We start from the raw sequence: 19169 nt of genomic DNA on the forward strand, positions 1-19169 counted from the left end.
GTTGATCAATCTTCAGTAGTATAGTGGTCAGTATTTCCGCTTGTCACCTATTAGGCAACTCGCGGGAGACCGGGGTTCAATTCCCCGCTGGAGAGCTTACTTTTTGTTTTTGCTTTTACTACTGTCTGCATCACAGGATCGGGCCAGGTGCAATCGGGATGGGAGTCGGTTGTGGTCTGCCACTTCCAAACCTCAACCACCACAACTCTCCACCATGCCAGTCGTCGCGAAGTGACGGCCGCCTTATATCTTTTTCAACGTTAACAGTACTGTCTCAAGATGTTATCGGAACTGAGAGTATTTTTGCAGCAAACGCGACGCGACCCGGCATGCCACATTTTGCTGCGCCGTGCTGACGAATGCCACCACATCTGGGCAGCTTCTTGACGCAATTGCCTCCTTATGTCATCACCTCGTCGGCGCATCAACCTACACAAATCCAATCGAACATTACTGCTGTCACAGTCGGACGCGAAGAAGCGTTTTTGAGAATTCGTGGGTCGCGCCAGCTACATCTAGTCTTCTCATGTGGAGGAACCTCTGGTCGCACACCCAGCACGCAGTTCAAATTGTCCGAACACTCCATGGCATACCTTCGATATCATGCGGTTCTCCTTTCTCCCCGGCGCTTGATGAATCAGTAGCACCGCGGGTCCGCTCTGGTCCTGGGCCGATACGAATCTCAGATACACCACAGGTGAATCACGGCTGGCGGTATCAAACACGGTGTTGACCATGCCAGACGCAACCACGCGCTAGATAATGCGGCTTCGATGAGACCCAGTCATGACAGTCTAACCCAAAGTTGGATTGTCTCTATACAACTCCTAGCGCAGAGAGGCAGGATGTAATTGGGGACACCGCCTTGTCCAAAAGTACCTGGCGAGCGCGGACGAGTCCACCATCTTGCAGGTACGGTCATCGCATTGTCAGTGAAAGACAAGACTCCTCACCCGTTGTTTCACTAACGCATAGTCGGGTCACGGTCTAACTTTCTGTCAGGTACCTCAAGCACGAGCTACATTCACGCTTGGTCTGAGCTTTTAGCGGAGTCTTGCACGCTGTACCATATAAACACCCCCTTTTGGTGAGCAACTCTCACTACACCAGCTCTCTACTCCACTTTCATACGAGCAGATCTGAGCAATACTCTTATTCCCGCCCATACAGAGCAACTGGTTTGTTTCACACTCAATCCACATTCTTGAACTACCTGGTCACAGCTTCACATACCTTTGTTCACAAGCCTTCCCAAATTCAACCTCATCCAGCCACATAATAACACAACCGAAAGCTTCCAGCCAGCCACGTACGCAGTTAACAAGATGTCTGCTACCAACACCATCACCGATGCATCTGATGCCGTCGCCGCTGACAGCACCAATACCAACACTCCTTTCGATCTCGCCAAACAGGAAGCTTTCAAGAAGATAGCTGCGGAGAAAGAGGCCAAGCGCATTGAAAATGTTGCTATCCAGAAGAGGAAGCTCGAAGCTGCTAAGCAAAAGGCGGCGCAAGAGTTGATGTCCAAGGGCAAAAATGCAATACTCAAGGCCCAGCCCAACAGACCCTCACGACGACCGGCGAAGAAGAACCGAAAACCGCTTCCTCCTCCTGCCAACCGGACTCACGCAATCGAAGCGACTATGGAGAAAACCAAAGCTAGCGCTGAAGAGAAACGTATTGCCCCTCTGCGAGTTGTTCGCCCAAGCTACAGCTATAGCGACATCGTCGAGCAGCGCGTTGTCGATGGCGTCGTTGAGCGCATCACTCATACCAACCATTCTGCGCATCATTCTTGTGCCGTCCACAGCCACGACGACGGTATCCAGCAGCGCATGGCAGACAGCGACACTGAACCTATCTTCCAGCCCGCTGATGCGCCCGAGACTGCCCAGTCTGATACCGATGTTGAGTCAAATACGGCCACGGAACCCGATACTGAGTCAGACGAAGACGCTCCTCAACTAGTCCAAGAGCGTGCCTCTCCTGAGCAGGTCACTGTCGCTGGAGACGACGACGATTTCGCCGAAGCTTCCACTGCACTACCCCACATCTATGTCACTACTCCGATAGATGATGCGGATGAGGAGCCTTCGATGACTGAAACTTTGGCTGAGGCGGTTGACACGTCGTCCGAGCCAACCAAGGTGACTGGCGCTGAAAAGTCGACTTGTAGCCCTTCGGCGATCCTGTCGATGCCAAACTCGACTCTATACCCTTCGCGCCTATCCCGCGACGAAGAGGCTAAGTTGGTCGCTTTGCACGTCGCGCCCATCGTACTGCCGGTCGCTGAAGCTAAGCAGCAGAAGCTTAGTAAGGCTGAGAAGAAGGCAGCTAAGACTTCTGAGGCATCTAAGAAGGTGGCCACGACGAAGTCCGATGTGGTTCAAAAGCTTCCTGAAACCGACTTTGCTGAGACTACGATGGATCGCACGGAGCCCAGTGTCATTCCAGATGAGTTTGATCACGTCGCTTTACTGCTTGCCAGGCCCAATGGCTCTGGTGTGACCACAGAGTCTCGCGACCTTCACGAGAAGCTCGTCGCGCTTCATGTCGCTCCACCTTCGCTGCCAGTCACTTTCCACAAGCAACAGAAGACCCCAACGGCCAAGTCAAAAGCTACCAAAGCTGACCAGAAGAAGACTGTCACTGTTGAAGAAAAAGAGCAGGACTTTGTCGCCTCTCTCCTCTCCAAGTCTAATGGTCTAGGCGAGACCAAAATGACGCGCGACTTCCATGAGAAGCTGGTTGCGCTTCATGTCGCTCCTCTCTCGCTGCCGGTTATTGTGTCAAAACAACAGAAGACTAGCCAAAAGGCTACCAAAGCCGACCGAAAGATCCATACAGCGGTTGAGAAGAAGAAGCCTGACTTTGTCGCCTCTCTTCTTTGCAAGCCGAACGGTCCGGGTGAACACAAAGGGACCCGCGATCTTCACAACAACCTTGTGGCTATGCATGTAGCGCCAATCGAAGTTTCGGTTCCCAAAGAACAGCAGAAGATTGATAAGAAGGCTAAAAAGACCTATGATCCTATCCAGCCTCCCATCGCTGAGCCTGATGCCGTCGATGCACCGGTCATGAACATGGAGCCTGCTATGATTAAGAAGCTTGTCTCTGTTGTCGAAGAACTTAATGTAAATGAGGCCACGCGTGAGGAGCCGTCCATCGTCATTGCGCCTCCTATCCACGGGTTCTGGCAAACCGTTCTTTCCAAACCCACTACCACCAAAGCCACCACCGTCGAGCAATCCGTAATCATCCCCGACTCATCCTCGGAGTCCGACACCATAGAATCATTCAGAACCTCCAGCCCCTCCTCAACCCCCTCCACCCCATCCATCCGCCGCGCAGCCTCAAAAGCACGCACCACCCTCCTCGGCGCCACCTCTCTAGAAACCTTCGTCACCACCCTCGACTTCGAACTCTGGGACGGCACAACGACAAAAGAAGATATCTGCGAGACCTTCGCATCCCTGGCCGGTCACCCCACAACTACTACTACTGGGTTGGATACCGCCAAGATCCAGCGGAAGATTAAGTTGGGAAGTACGTCGCTGTACGCGTTTCTGCGTCAGATTACGTTCATGGAGGATGACGTGACGGTTGTGGGGGAGGTGATGAGGGTGTTTAGGAAGGCGGCGAGGGAGCAGGTGACGGATTCGAAACTGGAAGTTGCGCTGTGGCTTGCGGAGGAGACGGATGAGGGGGAGGGGAGGAGGCGGGGGAGGCGCGAGGAGCGGGCTTCGATGGCTGGTGGGGTGTAGGGTGCGATGTTGTGTCGGTGGTCTTGATGCTCACGATATTGCGTGAGCAGTTTGGTTGCTCCTTTCCTTTCCTTTTCTTCCCAAAAGTTATGCACGGGTAATTTTCATTGGCATTGTTATGGGGTAGGTTATCATGGTTTGAGCGAGGCGTTGGGGAATGACGTTTTCATATTGCTATCATCGCTCTAGGGTACCAAAGCTAGTCCTCTACATCGGTTGAGCTTTAGGCTTTGACTCACCTGGCGCCGGGTTTGAGTTGGTTCGTCGCTCCCTACTGTGGGTATTGGCTTAGCTATCCCAAGAGGCTGATGATCTTTCAGTCGAAGTTAGCATTTGTTTAAGGAACATGGGCATTGGTTCAACTGTAAAAGTTTGCATGCTTGACGGGAATGGGGTGAAAGCAGTGCGATTGTACATGTGGTAGTTGTAACTTGTTAGTATATTAAGAGATTGTTAGACGTGCACATGCATGAGAAAATGACTTTGTGTTCATGACTTCGTTCATATACATCCAGCAACACTATTGACGTGTGCGATGCTATATACAGGGTATTCGTACGACTGCCGCGGTGGCTTAGACCTTCTGCTCCACGCGGTGAGTCTGCTGCTCAGCACCACCAGCATTCTCCATCTGGTACTCAACAGCCTTCTCACCCGACTCATCCATAATCTCAGCCATGCCACCAGAACCCTTTGTAAGCTCGGCACCCTTGCGACCAATAAGGTGCCAAGGAAGGTTGAACATCTCGTCGAGAGATTCGAGCGACTTTCCAGAAGTCTCGGGCAGGAAGAAGTATACCCAGACGAGACCGACAGCGGTGACGCAGGAGAAGAACAGCATAGTGCCTCCGTGGGTCATGGAAATGAACATGAGAGGTACAGCCTTGGAGTTACCGTACTGGTTGACAAAGTGGAATGTCATGGCGATGGAACCACCGAGCGCACGGAGACGGAGAGGGTAGATCTCGGAGTTGATGAGGTACTGGATCGAGTTCCATCCGAGCGCCCAACCGAAACCGGAGAAGTAGATCATGACGATGGCACCCATGGCAGCGTGCTTTTGGCTTGAGCTCTGGGGTACGCCATCGGCGACACCGGTGTCGATGAGTAGGAAGATGGCCATGTAGAGCATGGATAGAAGTTGGAGTGTGATACCGGTGGCGAGAGAGCGCTTGCGGCCGAGGAAGTCGATCAGGAAGAAGGCGCAGATCATGGAACTGACAAACTTGACGACACCGAAGATGGCTGTAGCAAACAGCTTCTCTTGTTGACCGCTGGTGCCCATCATCTCAAAGTACTTGGGTGCGTAGCTGGGGATCGTGTTAGTTGTGTGCGCGAGGCATGGAATGTGAGTGTGACTTACATTGTGATGGAATTGGCGCCCGACCACTGCGATAGCAACTGCGACAGGACTGAAAGCTGGAGACGGTAGAGGTTGGCCTTGCTGGAGAACAGCTCACGGATGGGTCCGAGCCAAGATGTACCCATAGTGGCTTCGCGCTCGCGGTTGAGCTGGTCGTTGATGTCCATAATCTCCGAGGTGACGTAAGGGTGGTCAGCGGGAAGGTTGCGGAGCTGTGCGAGGTTGTCGAGCGCCTCCTCGTGGCGGCCGACCTTGATCAACCAACGAGAACTCTCCTTGGCGAACCAAGAGAGGGTGAAGATGAGACCGGCGAACATGATGTGCATGCTGTTGGGTACGAGCCATTGAGCATCAGTGGCAGACGAGATGTGGATGGAGGAACCCCATGATGCGAAGTAGGCAAGCATGATACCGATGTAGACTGATCCAGCGAAAGCGCAGACACAGAGACCACGGATGGCCCTGGGTGCGGTCTCAGCTAGGTAGGTGGGTGCGACGACGGTGGTCTGTCCGATGCCGATACCAGCAATGAAGCGGCCGGCGTAGATTTGTCCAACGGAACCAGTGATAGAGCTGGTGAGGAAGATGACGATACCGATAACCCAGACAATGCAAAGTTGGCGAGTAGCCCAGAGACGACCAATCTTGTCGGTGATGAAGAAGGCGATGAGGGAACCCAAGATGGAACCCATCTGCACCATGGATGTGATGTTCGATAGGAGCTCCGCGATCTCGTGCTCGCTCTTGCTGCCGTCTTCTTCGAGTCCGAACTTGCGTTTGAAGGGGTCGAGTTCGGCCGTAGTACCGATGAGGCCTTCGTCGATACCACGAGCAGCGCCCATGAGACCGAAAACTACGGCGAGTTAGTTGGGTGTTGTCTCAAGGGAGGTGAGATAACCTACCGAAGACACCGTACCAGAGACGCCAGTTAAGGCTCTCCTTGGGAGTGTGCTTCAAGTTCTCCTTCCATGGGTTCCAAACGACCATGATGGGCGATGCTGGTGTAGGTAGATCGGAGTAAGGTCGTGATTGAGCTGCGGAACCTACGTCTGTCGGACAGGGAGGAAAGGCAGTGACGACTCAACTGTACAAAGGTGCATGTGCCTCTTATACTTGAACTGATGGTGGGGTACGAGATGCCGAGATCCTAGATGCAAGGCCTGCTAAATCACACCATCCATGAGACCCCAGAGTCAACCCCGGAAGCCTCTACTCCACGTTTGTCCATCGCCAGTAGCGGTCGGCGTCGGTCTTCCGAGCCAGGAATGCCGGATGACCTTCCCAACTGTGGTTTTCCCAACGTTCAATAGGTCGACCCGTCTCGTCGGCCATTGCAGGCGTTGGAACTAACCCTCGCGCAGTAAGCGGACCGCTGATCGTCTGATCAATTACCGATCAAGCGGCCACGCCGGTCGCCTCTCGTGTCTCTCACGGCAGCGCCATCTGCACGTAGGTTACATGCCCAGTAAGGAGGCGGAAAGGTTGGCAGGCTTAGGTGGAGAAAGCTTCCTTGTTCGTGCGTCTTGTGGAGCTTGGGGCCGAGCTAAGGACGAGTCAAGAACCTGGCCACCACACGATGGGAACCCCGCATTATCCCCCAAACGCTCTCGTGTCCCGGATTTCTCTTGGTCTCCCACGTTAGCTGTCAGTCGAGGAAGAGAAGCTTGTCAAGCTCCTCGTAGCGGCCGGGGAGGTGCCGTAAATGCATGTCGCGCTATTGGCTGGTACCATCCCGGGAAAATCTCGCACGCGGGATAAATTACTACGCTATTCTGACGCTGCCTCGCGACGAGACCGTTCGCCGGCAGAATTATGACCGAGAGGAGCGTCGGAGCAGGGTGTCGGCTTCTGAGGTTAAGCTCCTGGACGAGACCTCGTCTCGCGGCGGTGTGTCGACACAAGCGATGCGGCTCCAACTCCTTCAGCCTTTTCCAGTAGCGCCCGCGTTGTGACTACCCCAAATGGTATCCCGTCCCTCCAATGCATCTGCCGTGTGGACTACACTATCGGACGTAGATACGCGCCTGCAGGATATTTTGGTAGAGCTAACGGTGCGCAGGTGTGAAAATGTGTCGCTTCTTCGGTCGCTCTGGCGCTGACACTCGTCCTGGTTGTCGGAGCCTCTGATGGGTCGTAGGACAATGATCCGACTCTTGGCTCTGTACCCCAAAGTCCAGCAGGAAGGTTGTATTCTGCCGTAGTGGCAGCTGAATCGTTGAACCCACAACGGCAAGCACAACATCTCCAAGCGCTTTTTTGTCTTGACGAAAGCCCAGACCGCCGGGGCTCTTCTCGTCTCCACAGAGCTTTGCATTCGCAGTGCATCTTGTCATGCGATGCGAAGAAACAGACAGGTCTAGAGGTGTGATACGTCCACCACCCCCGGTCGGAGCTCCGAGTGTTATCGGTGCGAACGCAGGCGCTTTGACTTGGGGTCTCCACACACACGAGGTGCGCGTGAGATGGTTAGCGAAGACCAAGCTCGCCATGCCTTCACCAAGTGCTTGTGAACAGCGCAAGCCATTGTGCCAAAGGACGCCCAAGTGCTTGTACCAGACGTCAACAGAGCAACCTTTTTGCTACATCGTAGTTTTCGTAGGCATCATCGAAGTCATGCCCTCTCCTCTCAAGCGCTGCGATAAATTTGAGAATCATGCGAGCATCCTTCTGGTCCACAGCGGGCGAGATTGATCGGCTGGTCGGCGATGCCAGTGGGTCTAATCCTTCCTCTTATGCATCATGTATACAATCGGCTACCGTCGAAGCCACAAGAATCCAAGTGTCGGTGATTGCCGTGCATGAGACATCTACTGAGGTGGTGTTGTGTTCAATCCGCGTTGCCGGCTAGGTCGCCCTCAACAGACATTGGCTTTCGTTCAACACATCAATCCAGACATCGTGTGCGTATGTCCGCGGGCGGAGGTGTTGGATGATCGGGTGGATACGGACGCTGACAAACGCCTCTGAACTGATTAGCCGCCTTGGAAAGCATATGGGGTGGAAAGCACGCACTTACGAGCTCATTGTGGGTATCAACCAAGACGGACCAAGGCGCCAATGTTGGGGATAAGACCCATTTATACGTCTTGTAATCACAACAACTGATTCAAGCCGTGCGGAGAAATGGGACCCGGGGTACGAGGTTCACATGTCACTTTGACTGGACGCCTGAGGGGTCCAGTACGGTTATCCGGAACTAGTTGTGGGCAGAGTGTGACTGAACGTTAGATCTGGGGTGGTGGGAGAATGTCGGTGTGTTGGCAGCAAATGAGATGGCGAGGTGTTGGTAATTAGCAGTTAGGCGATGAAGCACGTGTTAGCATTTTGCCGTGGCCCCGAGGGAAGTGACGACCAGGGAGTAGGCGCGATGGAGTGAAGGACAATCTAAGGCAGGTGCGATAACACGACGGCTGCGCAACAGTGCGCAATGATCAGCACGTCGCGCCTTCAGATCAGAACGTAAGTAACTATGATTGTCTGTTCCTGTAACTCAGCTGCCTAGTTATCGAATTGACCGCAGAATGTTTGGCATACCGATGTCGTGCCATTATGTCGACATCGTAGCCGGATTCCCGGAAAAGGCAACCGCGGACCTTCTGACCCGTGCCTCGCTCAATATTCCTCTCAATCCTCCTCAGAATCCCCCTCAGCATCCTCTTCCTCCCCCAAAAACCTAGCCCGCTTACTCGGGCTAACCTCACCACCATCCTCGCGCCCTCTCTTCTCAGCCCTGGGAGTCTCTTCCTGCTCCTGCGCCCACAGTGCCAACTCCAACTCCTCTAGCAAATCCACATCATCAGCTACGCCCTCCCCATCAACCTCTTCCCTGTTCCTAGACTGCTCTATTGCCATCTCCAGGCCCTCGTCAACCCTCGATGCGCGCTGTCGGTAGCAAACGTTGCCGTTCTTTCCGTGTTCGTGGTATCGCTGGCACCATGCGCCCTCGGTGCTCTCTTCGATCTTCAGCGTGAGGTTTCGTCGGACCATACGGAGGCTTGTTTGCATGATGTCGAAGAGGAGCTCGGGGTGTAGATGGAAGCCCTTGCGCGTGACTTTCCCAATGATGTGCTCGGTCTTGTCGCCGCCCAGTGCGAGTGCGTCGGCCCAGAGGAGTCTCGCTCCACACCTCGGTGATGTGTGTGTGTAAAGCAAGTTGAGGAGATCAGTATGGACCGACGTAACATCTTTGTCAAGTTCAGGATCCGTGACCTCCAAGTCGTAGTCTCTAGGAAACTGATCAAACTCCGCCGGGATATTCTTGTCCTTCCGCCACGCCTGTTGTGCGACTCGCTTGCGGCGGTTGAGCGCTCGGTTCGGGAGCCAGATTTCCTCTGTTTTCTCCTCCTCTGCTTTATCGTCCTTTTTCTTATCTTCTTGAGCTTTTTTGCGCTGGTCGTGGAACTTGCGGATCCATGTGTCGGCTACCATGTCGCAGAGGTCCCAGAACTTCTCTTGGTAGCAGACAATGTAGAGTTGTGTGAGGGTCTTGGCGCTGTAGGGTAGGGCCTGATATGGGTTGGCGGCATCGGTGAGGCCGGGAAGGTCGAGGCTGATTTTGGCGTTGCTCTTGAGGTTGCTCAGGATGAGGTATATTTCTTTGTCTGCTATGAACGGGGGAGGCACTGCAGCGGACGCGAACATCCCATATTGTTCGATTGATTTCCCAGCGGCGGCGCTAAACGGCGTGCGGTTCTTGGGCGGACGGCCTCTTGGCTTTGGTGCCTTTGGTGGCTGCTTCATCTGCTCTTGGGCCTTGTGTGTAGTGTACGCTGAACCAAGGTCAGCAATCTGGGCTCATAAAACAAGAAAGATGAACTCACATGGATCACTCGCGATGGTTCCTCTGCCATCGTCTCTAGCATCTTCCTCAGCCTGGTCAATGAAGGCATCGATCTCGCTACCCTGAGCGGCGTCGTATTGGTTTGGCTTTTGAATCGCTCGTCCAGTGCGAGTCGTGATCGGCGCCGCCTCTACGAAGTGCTGAGAAAAGTCGTCGTCTTGATCGTCTCTCTCGCTATATGCCGGTGTCGCGTCGCGCTCTTGCGCTGGGCTATCCAATATTCCCACCGACGACTTGAACAGTAGCTTGGGTCCCGGTCTATCGGATACAGTTTCTGGCGCTGATGGCGCCGGTGTCGCTGACTTCGAGGCTCTGCCTTTTGGTCGGCCGCCACCACGGCTACCACCTCTGGCGCCACCGCGAGGACGTCCCGGCGGCTTTCCCGTCGTGACTGTCTTCTGTTTTCCCATCGAGCTGTTGATGAAGGTTTGCTGATGATGCGAACCCGCGGTGAGGTCGATGAGTCGCTAAGTATGTGATCGGTCTGCGGTTGAGAACGAGGGAGTAGTTGCGTTGGTGTTACAGACTACCCGTTGTAGAAGAGAGAAAATAAGAGAACCTTCGTAGCCTATTTTGCTAAACTGTAGTGAAGGTGAGCGGTTATCGCTCGATGCGTCCAGGCACGCTAGGCTCCGAGACTGGAGAACAATAGGGCGAGCAGACATGCGACAATAGTGAGAAACCCAAAGCGATGCAATCTAATTGGCATAGTGAATACCGAATAGGCACAGGAGCTTGCGCGCTCCCGAAGTGAGAGCGAGATTCTGACCTCTGCCAGATACGTCATCAAGACCAACGGTCGTGCGCTCTCATCACCAATGGCATCGAGAAGAGGAGAAATTGGTCTACGCCACTCTACAAGCATGGAAAGTTCAATCAAAGTCTATCATGTGCAATGCCCAAAGAATGAACAAAGAATGGAACCAGCAACAAACCTAGAAACCAAATTCAGCCCCCGGCCCGGGGTGACCTTCGCGTCTTACCTCCAACTCCTTCTCCTTCGCCTCATACCTCGTGTAAAGCCGTTCCGCTCTCAGAACGCACTCCTGACAAAATATAACGCCGGAGTCCTTGTTGAGAAGAAGTGCCAAGGGATGCGTCGGGCAGGGCTTGTCAGACTCACAGTTCTGACCACAAGATTGCTGAGCAACACAGTAGACCTTGTGGCCACAATGTAAATTGTGCTCTTGGAGATCTGGATTGGGGAACGGTGCCGCCAACAGGGTCTCGACTTGGTCATTCGGGATCTGGAGAGCCGCTACGATTTCTCCGCGTGTGAGGGCGAGAGAACGTCGATGGTATTTCTGGAAGAGGTAGTGGTCCACTGGAATGCCTTGGCAGACTTCAGAATAGAGGGGTTCTTGACGCGGCCAAAAGTCAGTGGCTCGGATACTTATGAGCCTTGGATTAGAAGAGGATGAATTAGCGATTGACAGGACTCAAAAGCTTCATCGATAACATACGCCGTGGGGGACTGTGCGACAGTCTCTGAGAACCGTGGGTTGGCCCCATTTATGGGGTATCGGCAGTTGCTACCGCATCTCGTATCCGACCCATCGATAACGACAACATGGCCGCAGTCGAGGAGGTGAAACATGTTCGGCGCGATTCGATTGTGGTCGTCTACAAGCCCGGTACAGGGTCTGATCATCCGTATCGCACTTGTGACCCTCTCGACGCTGTCTTGTGGTGTGTCCCGCTTTTGTTGCTCCGTTAGAGCTGGGGCCCAGGGCATGTTGAAGGGTAGCGAGGTTGTAGATAGCGGGTAATCGTGATGGTTGTTTAAACTTCTGTCGAGCGTGCAGTAGCGATACTGATAAGTGCTTGCGGGGCGGTTGTCTAGACAGCCGAGTGACCACAAGGTGCAAACGCGCGTACGAATAACGTGAAAGTGAATCGAAGAAGTAGAAAATTAGGCAGCAAGTCCGAGCTCCCCAACAATACTCTTGCCTCCAGTTTCATTTTCGCGACAGCTCTTGACTGACTTTTGAACACCGCCGGAAGTCGCAATGGCAGCAAATCAAGAGGAGTTCGTCCGCATCGGCTTGCGCGCGACGACAAGCAGCGATGATATACCGACGCTGTGTGCAATCTGTCTTGATGAGCTACAGTCGGGCCAGGAGGTCGACGAGATTCGTCGTTGTGGCCACACTTTCCACAAGCATTGCTTGCTGGCCTGGCTCAATTCATGGAACACACAGCATAGCAGCTGTCCGAACTGCCGCCTGCCGCTCTATCCGAGTCGCCACCCTCTACCTGTAAGCATTGTTTACAAAAGTAATCCACGCGCATTCGCTAATCGTGACGACGCAGCCACCCCCGAGTGATGTCGATGAACAAGGAGATCTGGCGGGCCTATTCACGAGCTTAGACGAACTAAGTAACACCGTGTCGATGCTGGGAGATACGGTGGTGGCTTTTCGCAACCACAACAACCTACTCCTGAGCGAGCTTAGGCGCCATAACCTTGATGTTCCTGATACATCGCCAAGCGACCCTCGATTTCGACGTGCGTTAGAAGCCATTCACGAATTGAAACCGGTGCCTTCATGTATCATGCCCGACCCGGCAACCGGCGAATACACACCTATAGAGGCGCGTTATCGCAGACTGGTATTCTTGGGAACAGAACGAATTTCCGGCGTCGCTCTCGAGGACCGCTGGAGGAATCGCTCTGCGTTCGTGCGCGACCTGGAGCGATTGGAGCAGCTCCGTCTCCATCTTGGTCCCCAACCGGCTTCAAACAACCGTCCCGAGCCAGGTCTAGACCAGACAAGGTTGCTTATCGAATATGGCGCCCTCTTGAACAAACTCATGCCTGACAACTGGCATTTCACACCCGACGAGACTGGGGCTATGCGCAGCGAATGGTCAAGGAGTGCTGTTATCGGCAGCTTTGATCGCGAGCTCATGCAAGAGACAATGTTCTTCTCACTTCTCTCGATCGCAACTGAAAGGGACGTCAGGCAATCGCTTGAGAGTATTCCTGGACGAGCAGTAAGGGTGATGCTTGGAGACTACAGACACAATTGGTTTGTGAACGCAGGCATTTTCCGTCACTACGTGGCCAGCGAAAGCCAGGTGGGTGGATCATCGACTGCCGTACCTATACCGCAGGCGTTTACGGTAGAAAGTCCAGCACGACAGCGAGAAGTGTCTTCGTCGCGTCCGAGCGAAGGTAGTATGTGGCAACCCGGTATGTCGCCATTCAGGTCCTCGGCCGCTGAGAGTCAAAGTATGAGAGTTAGTTGGTTCGAGGAATCACCGCGTGGAGCTAATGCAGAAGCTCTGCTTGATCCAGAGTACCTCCAGTGGCGGCAAGAGCAGGATGGACCGTCGAGATTCAACAGTCCCAGAGCTATGGGAGGAGCAAGCCCTACCGTGAGTACTGCACCTGTCTCTGCAGAACAAAACAGGCAGTCTTTCGTCAATAGGGATAGAGACACGCTCACACAACTGCCTCGTGCACCGGGCATGGACGAACCTGTGCGACCGCCCCAGAACAGAGAGCCAGATCTTCACCCGGAACAGATGAGTCGGCGAGGTGAAACCCATGAGGGCATCTCCAGCGAGCTGCAACCGCTGATCTCTGGACCCCAAGCGCAAGCAGAGGCATCCAGACAGTTCCCTCGTCAGGCCATTCACGACCGCAGCGTGCAGACCAGTGCGAACGCCATGGGTGCTCGGGTGATTCGTATGCTCCAAAACTCCCTTCACCGACGCCGGTCACAGTAGAGGGAAGCATCGCAAACGGCGGAGATGGAAGTTGTGAAAGAGACACGGAGGGCGTTTGAGTGAGGAGTCAAAGACGTGAACGACAGACAGTATCAGAGAAAGGCGAGGGACATGAAGCTATAGTGACGTTCGATATTCGTGAAGAGACGAATTTCAATGCAATCAAGGCCTCGTGTTCGGTGCTTGATGTTCAGCTCAGGTGATGTCGTACCTAGGTGGTGATGTGTGAAGCATGCCGAGGGGGAAGTTGGATGACTGAGCGGATGACTAAGCCGCCAACTGCAAACACGCCAAACAGCAGGGAAGGCGGCTGTTCGCTGATAGGTGTAGCCCGCAGCTATCACACCTCACTCACCCAGCGCGCCTGCTCGTCTAGTCTGCCTCGCCATTTGGACTGTGCCTGCTAATGGAGACGCGGCTGCTGCTCCTACAGGACGCTGGACTCGCTGGGGGTGGCTCATAGCCCGCAATTCCGAAAGGTACCCATCCAATTGTCCCGCCCCAGCATGCCACTCTCGTCGGCTATCGCGAAACATGCCGCCCGCCATGTCTGACGGCGGCCCTGGACACCCCCAGGCGCGGTCTCTTCCTGCCCACGACGTGCCGCCGCTGATGGGCTCGCTCTCTAATGTGCTCGCAGGAACTTCTCACCACGCCGGCCACAGGTTGCCCACCATTCAGCCTGCATCGCCGCCGAACAAAGGCGCGCCGCACGCTTCCACGACGCCCCCTCGCCCTGCCTTCTTTTCTGTAGCCAGGGGCCACCCACATGCGACTGCCATTGCCAGCTCTGGCTCCTCGACTACCGAATCTTTCTCCGAGTTGACGTCGTCGTCGTCACGGGACTCGCTTCCCAATCCCCCCGGGCGCAACGCCCCTACCACGCCCCAGAAACAGGCGCGCACCACCAGGCGGAAACACTCGAACAAGTCCACGAGCCGATGGAGTAGGGGAGGTGGCTCGTCAGATGATACCGGCTCCGACCGCAAACCCCCCACCTCTCAGCCCGTAGAGCCCGCGCAGAGCGCTGCTCGCTCACCCCCGACTGCGTCCAAGACGCGCCAGCACCCCTCTATTGCTACCAACACCGCCTCGACGAGCCAGCCGCGATTCATGGCAACAACCTTTGGCGGTCCTTCGGGTGATTCGCGACGGGGAGTCGTCTCTCCTCGCCCTAAGGGACGCGGTATGACGCAGCCACACCTATACACTACATGTCGAGTCTGACTGGCCTATGCAGAAGCGAAGAACACCCTCTGCCGCAATGTCACCATCTACGGACACTGCCGGTACGAAAACAGTAAGTGCTGCTGGCCGCACCTGCCGAATTTCGTGGTGACCCTGTCTAGCCTGCCCCTACATCCACGACACCCTCAAGTTGGGCCAGAATGAGAACGCCAAAAAGAGGTTCAATGTCGACTCTCCCTCCTTCACGCCTCTGCAGGCGAGCACCAATGGATCTGTGACCCCGTCTTCTCGCAGTGCCGCTATCTCGCCCAAGGCGGCCAATGCTGCCGTCTTCACTCCCAAATCGCAACGCTCCGGTGAGTCCTGAGCATTCGCAAATGACTTCTATATGCATGCTGATCGTCTCAGCCGTCACCACCCCGCATATGCACGCGAAAGAACCCGCCATTGATTGGAATTCACATGACTTCCAAGATTTTGTCCCGCAGTCTTTTGAGGGTCAGCAGATGGTGCGTGGCTTTACTTGATATATCTGCCTTCAATTCGTGATTTTGGAGCACCTTCTTACATCCAGTTCTCGACTCACAACGCCCTAGGTGGACCCTAATGTGGGCTACGATCCTTTCAGCACACCGTCCAGCATCTCTACCCTGGCAGGTGCAACCCACCAAGCTGCTACCATCAACCCGTATGCACAAGATGCCTCGACGACGTATTTCCAGAACGCCAACGCGTTTCAAACTCCAGCATACCATCTGTACTGGCCGGTAGGGCCTCAGCCGACGGGTCTGCTTGCTTACCAGCGTACTGCACATGATTTCTTCATACCTGACGCTCTTCGGGAAGAGTTGCAAAAGAAGGCAGATATTGCACGTCAGGTCGCGCCGAATAGTACTTTGCCGGTCATTGAGCAGTTTCACTCCTTGTTTTGTTTAGACATGTCACCCCAGAAGAACACGGCTCCATTTGGGTACGCCAGCTGGATCTACAAAGCTGTGTCAAGCAAAGATGGCAAGACGTATGCGCTACGCCGTCTGGAAAACTTCCGCCTTACAAGCGAGACTGCGATTCGCTCCGCCCAGCCATGGAAACGCGTTTTGAACGGCAATGTGGTTACAATCCACGAAGCGTTCACTACTCGAGCTTTTGGCGATAGTTCTCTAATCTTAGTCACGGACTACCATCCAAATTCGAAGTCACTTGCTGATGAGCATTTCAAGCCGGTGCAGCGTTTCCACGGGAGGCAACCTGCATCATCGCACGTACCGGAGCAAGTGTTATGGGGCTACATTGTTCAAATTGCATCGGCTCTAAAGGCCATACACGGTTCGGGTCTCGCAGCGCGCCTCATCACACCTTCGAAAATACTGTTGACGTCAAAGAACCGGATACGACTCAACGCATGCAGTATCATGGACATAGTCCAGTTTGACAATGCGCGTCCCGTGCCTGAACTGCAAGCAGACGACCTCGTTCAGCTAGGACGACTAATACTTTGCATCGCGAACAACAACGCCACAGCCCACTTGCAGATGCAAAAGTCGATGGACTATATCACTAGAAGTTATACAGCTCGTCTCAAGGAGTGCGTGCAATGGCTGCTCAACCCTCAACCAGCACCAGGAGCACCATCGTCTCCTACAACACCGGCGCCGATGCAGAAAGACATTGACACCTTCCTGGGAGGCATTGCCGACCAATTTGCATCGGTCTTCGACAGCGAGCTACATGCCCAGGACACGCTTACAGTGAACCTCGGAAAAGAGTTGGAATCGTCGAGATTGGTCCGTCTGCTGGTCAAGCTAAATATGATCAACGAGCGACCAGAACTAGACGCCTCCCAAAACATGCCCGGTAACAGCGGCGCAAACCCATCATCGGTATGGGCAGAGACTGGAGAGCGCTACTACCTCAAGCTGTTCCGCGACTACGTCTTCCACCAAGTAGACGCCAACGGACACCCAGTCACCGACCTCGCGCACGTTCTCGACTGCTTGAACAAGCTCGACGCCGGGACCGACGAGAAGATACCGCTCGTCAGCCGCGACGAGCAAAACGTGCTGATAGTGAGCTACCGCGAAGTAAAGCGGGCACTAGAATCAGCATTCCAGGACTTGGTCCGGGCGGGACGTGTTTCGGGGAAATAGGATTCCTCAACCCCCAGTCCACCCGGCTAGCATCGTTATGGATGGACGGAAGAAAAAGGGTTTCTCATTAAAGGGGCTGCGGCGAGACTTATGTCGGCAAAGGGCCCAGACGACGCGAATGTGAATGTGAATGTTGTTCGTGAGGAAGAAACGATTGGATGGACGAATGAATTGGAATGGGTTGGAGAGGAGCTGTTGGAGATGCTTGCATGACGTTGCGTATTACTGTTGTATCGAAGGAAATAAGATGGGAATGGGGATAGTAGGGATTAGAGGAAACACGTATTGTTCATAGCGCAATGAAAACGCAATTCTAGCTTCACAGCATCTCTTGCTGTGACTTTAGCATCATCATCACAGCCACAACCTCGCAGTACATTATATATACAGCAAACAACATATTATTATACTGGCGTACAAAGGCCTTGTCAAGACTTTGTGATCTTTTTTTTTCTCCGCGCCGCAAACCCTGGGACCATCTATAGAGGCAAAGGAGATGAACACTCGTACAAGATAAAAAGCTAGAAGCCAAAAAACGAATGAAGAAAGTTGATGAAGCAGATAAGTGAAGTCGCAAATCACTACAAAATGAGTAGGTGAAAACAAGAAGGAAGGAAAGATGAAGAGAGAACAACCGCATACAGGGAAAAATCTGATGTTCCGCACACATGCATGCCCACCGAGATGACCCATCAAGTGAGCGGTATTCCTCATTACCGGCGGGTTTTTCCGTCCTTTCGCCAGCTCTGGACTTTAGACCCGCTTGTGTGTCCGACAAGAAGAGCCGTCTATTGACTCTTCTTCGCGCCCCCCTTCCTAGGCAAACCCGCCTTCCTCCTGGCCTCGCGATCACCCTCCGCGAGCCACTGGCTCGCCTTAACCATCTGCACAACGTTTATCCACTGCTTGACAGCCATAAAGGGAGCTGACGTCAACATGCAGATCCACGGAACAGTCGAGTCCATCTTGTTGGCACGAGCCATCTCCATGGCTGCGGCGGAGAAGGGGCTAGCGAAGAACATGGAGGGTTTGGGAGCGGCGGGGGAGCCGGGCTGGATGGACGAAGGGTTGTTGAGGTCGGAGAAGAGGGTCGGGGAGAGGAGGGGCGAGCTGAAGGAGAGGAGGTAGAGGGCGATGAAGAAGATTTCGTTCATGGCGCAGAGGGTGAAGAGGACTTTCTGTGGGTGGTTGTTAGCGGATGTTTCGCGACTGTGCTACACACGAGAGTCCAGTTGAGTGAGTAACGTACGTTATTGGAGTAGTACTGCTTCAACAACCAACTCCTGCTCTCATTGACGTTCTTGTGGCTCTGGCCGCTGCCGCCCATGCTCAGCGTCGCGTACATGTGCATGTAGTGGCTAGCCAAGTCGAGGGAGATGAGGCCCTGGAAGACGATGCTGAAGCGCGGGAACGCTTGCGCCAAGAAAACGAGCAGACACGTTGTTGTACACCTGTCCGTGACCATGTCGAGCACAGCTCCAAACTTGGTGCTCTGTTCGTAGGCCCGCGCGGCGTATCCGTCGAGCGCATCGAGCAGGCAGGATATGCTGTAGAGGAGGGTGCATGTGCGTGGGTGGAGGGGCATGTAGTAGAGCGAGATCAGGGCGAGGAAGACGCGCGAGTAGCCTGTGGGATGGTCAGCTCGTGTATGTTGAGTAGAAAGGGACGCGCCTACCGATCAAGTTTGGGATGAAGAGGAATATGTTCTCGTACGCGCCCTCCTTCTCAGCCTGTGCTGGCCGTACCGCGGCGCCGTTGCCGTTGGCCTGTGTTTGTACCGATGCCATGGTGGTCGAGATGGAGTACGATCCGTCTTCCCAATTATCCTCAATAGAGGCACTCGCTATAGCTGCGAGTCTTTGTATACACGTGTACCCCGCTGCGCCAGAGAGTGGAGGCTCGTATGCGCGCTCTGCTGATGCTCAGAGCGCTAGGCAGCAGGTGCTCGTATGGGATGACGTGCAGCGAAGTAAAGTCCAGCGCTGGGCGTGAACGGACGGAATCGTTCGGAACGGGCGTGCTGCGTGCCAACAAACGCTTAGTTGGGCTTGCAATAGCTGTTGAAGCTGTGCGGGTCCAGACCAGAAAGTTGTCGAATGAGCCGCCGATAAGCCGAGCTGATAACGAAC

General features: G+C 54.2%; 5 protein-coding genes and 1 non-coding gene across 6 annotated transcripts; 4 read left to right on the forward strand and 2 right to left on the reverse strand.

Annotated features, from left to right (window-relative positions):
* Nucleotides 1-9: 9 nt before the first annotated feature.
* J4E90_001331 lies at nt 10-95 on the forward strand. Its single transcript has one exon. It is a non-coding gene; the product is annotated as a tRNA-Asp (tRNA).
* A 1230-nt stretch (nt 96-1325) lies between these two features.
* J4E90_001332 (uncharacterized protein) lies at nt 1326-3767 on the forward strand (the record flags this gene model as incomplete). The annotated part of the gene is made up of 1 exon (XM_051430920.1): nt 1326-3767. One exon carries the CDS (start codon nt 1326-1328, stop codon nt 3765-3767), a length of 2442 nt encoding a protein of 813 aa, XP_051296407.1.
* Nucleotides 3768-8754: 4987 nt separating this feature from the next.
* On the reverse strand, nt 8755-10380 carry J4E90_001333 (uncharacterized protein; the record flags this gene model as incomplete). Its single annotated transcript, XM_051430921.1, has 2 exons — nt 8755-9899; nt 9951-10380. The coding sequence occupies 2 exons, from the start codon at nt 10378-10380 to the stop codon at nt 8755-8757; spliced, it is 1575 nt and encodes a 524-aa protein (XP_051296408.1).
* Nucleotides 10381-12526: 2146 nt separating this feature from the next.
* On the forward strand, nt 12527-13705 carry J4E90_001334 (uncharacterized protein; the record flags this gene model as incomplete). The annotated part of the gene is made up of 3 exons (XM_051430922.1): nt 12527-13051; nt 13257-13351; nt 13405-13705. The coding sequence occupies 3 exons, from the start codon at nt 12527-12529 to the stop codon at nt 13703-13705; spliced, it is 921 nt and encodes a 306-aa protein (XP_051296409.1).
* Nucleotides 13706-14317: 612 nt separating this feature from the next.
* PAN3 (PAB-dependent poly(A)-specific ribonuclease subunit 3) lies at nt 14318-17040 on the forward strand (the record flags this gene model as incomplete). Its single annotated transcript, XM_051430923.1, has 5 exons — nt 14318-14891; nt 14946-15005; nt 15055-15249; nt 15302-15402; nt 15490-17040. 5 exons carry the CDS (start codon nt 14318-14320, stop codon nt 17038-17040), a joined length of 2481 nt encoding a protein of 826 aa, XP_051296410.1.
* A 788-nt stretch (nt 17041-17828) lies between these two features.
* J4E90_001336 (uncharacterized protein) lies at nt 17829-18827 on the reverse strand (the record flags this gene model as incomplete). The annotated part of the gene is made up of 3 exons (XM_051430924.1): nt 17829-18218; nt 18290-18666; nt 18716-18827. The coding sequence occupies 3 exons, from the start codon at nt 18825-18827 to the stop codon at nt 17829-17831; spliced, it is 879 nt and encodes a 292-aa protein (XP_051296411.1).
* Between the last annotated feature and the right edge of the window lie 342 nt (nt 18828-19169).

The sequence above is a fragment of the Alternaria incomplexa genome (genome assembly GCF_024043165.1).
Source record: "Alternaria incomplexa strain BMP 0042 chromosome Unknown scaffold_1, whole genome shotgun sequence".
NCBI lineage: Eukaryota > Fungi > Ascomycota > Dothideomycetes > Pleosporales > Pleosporaceae > Alternaria > Alternaria incomplexa.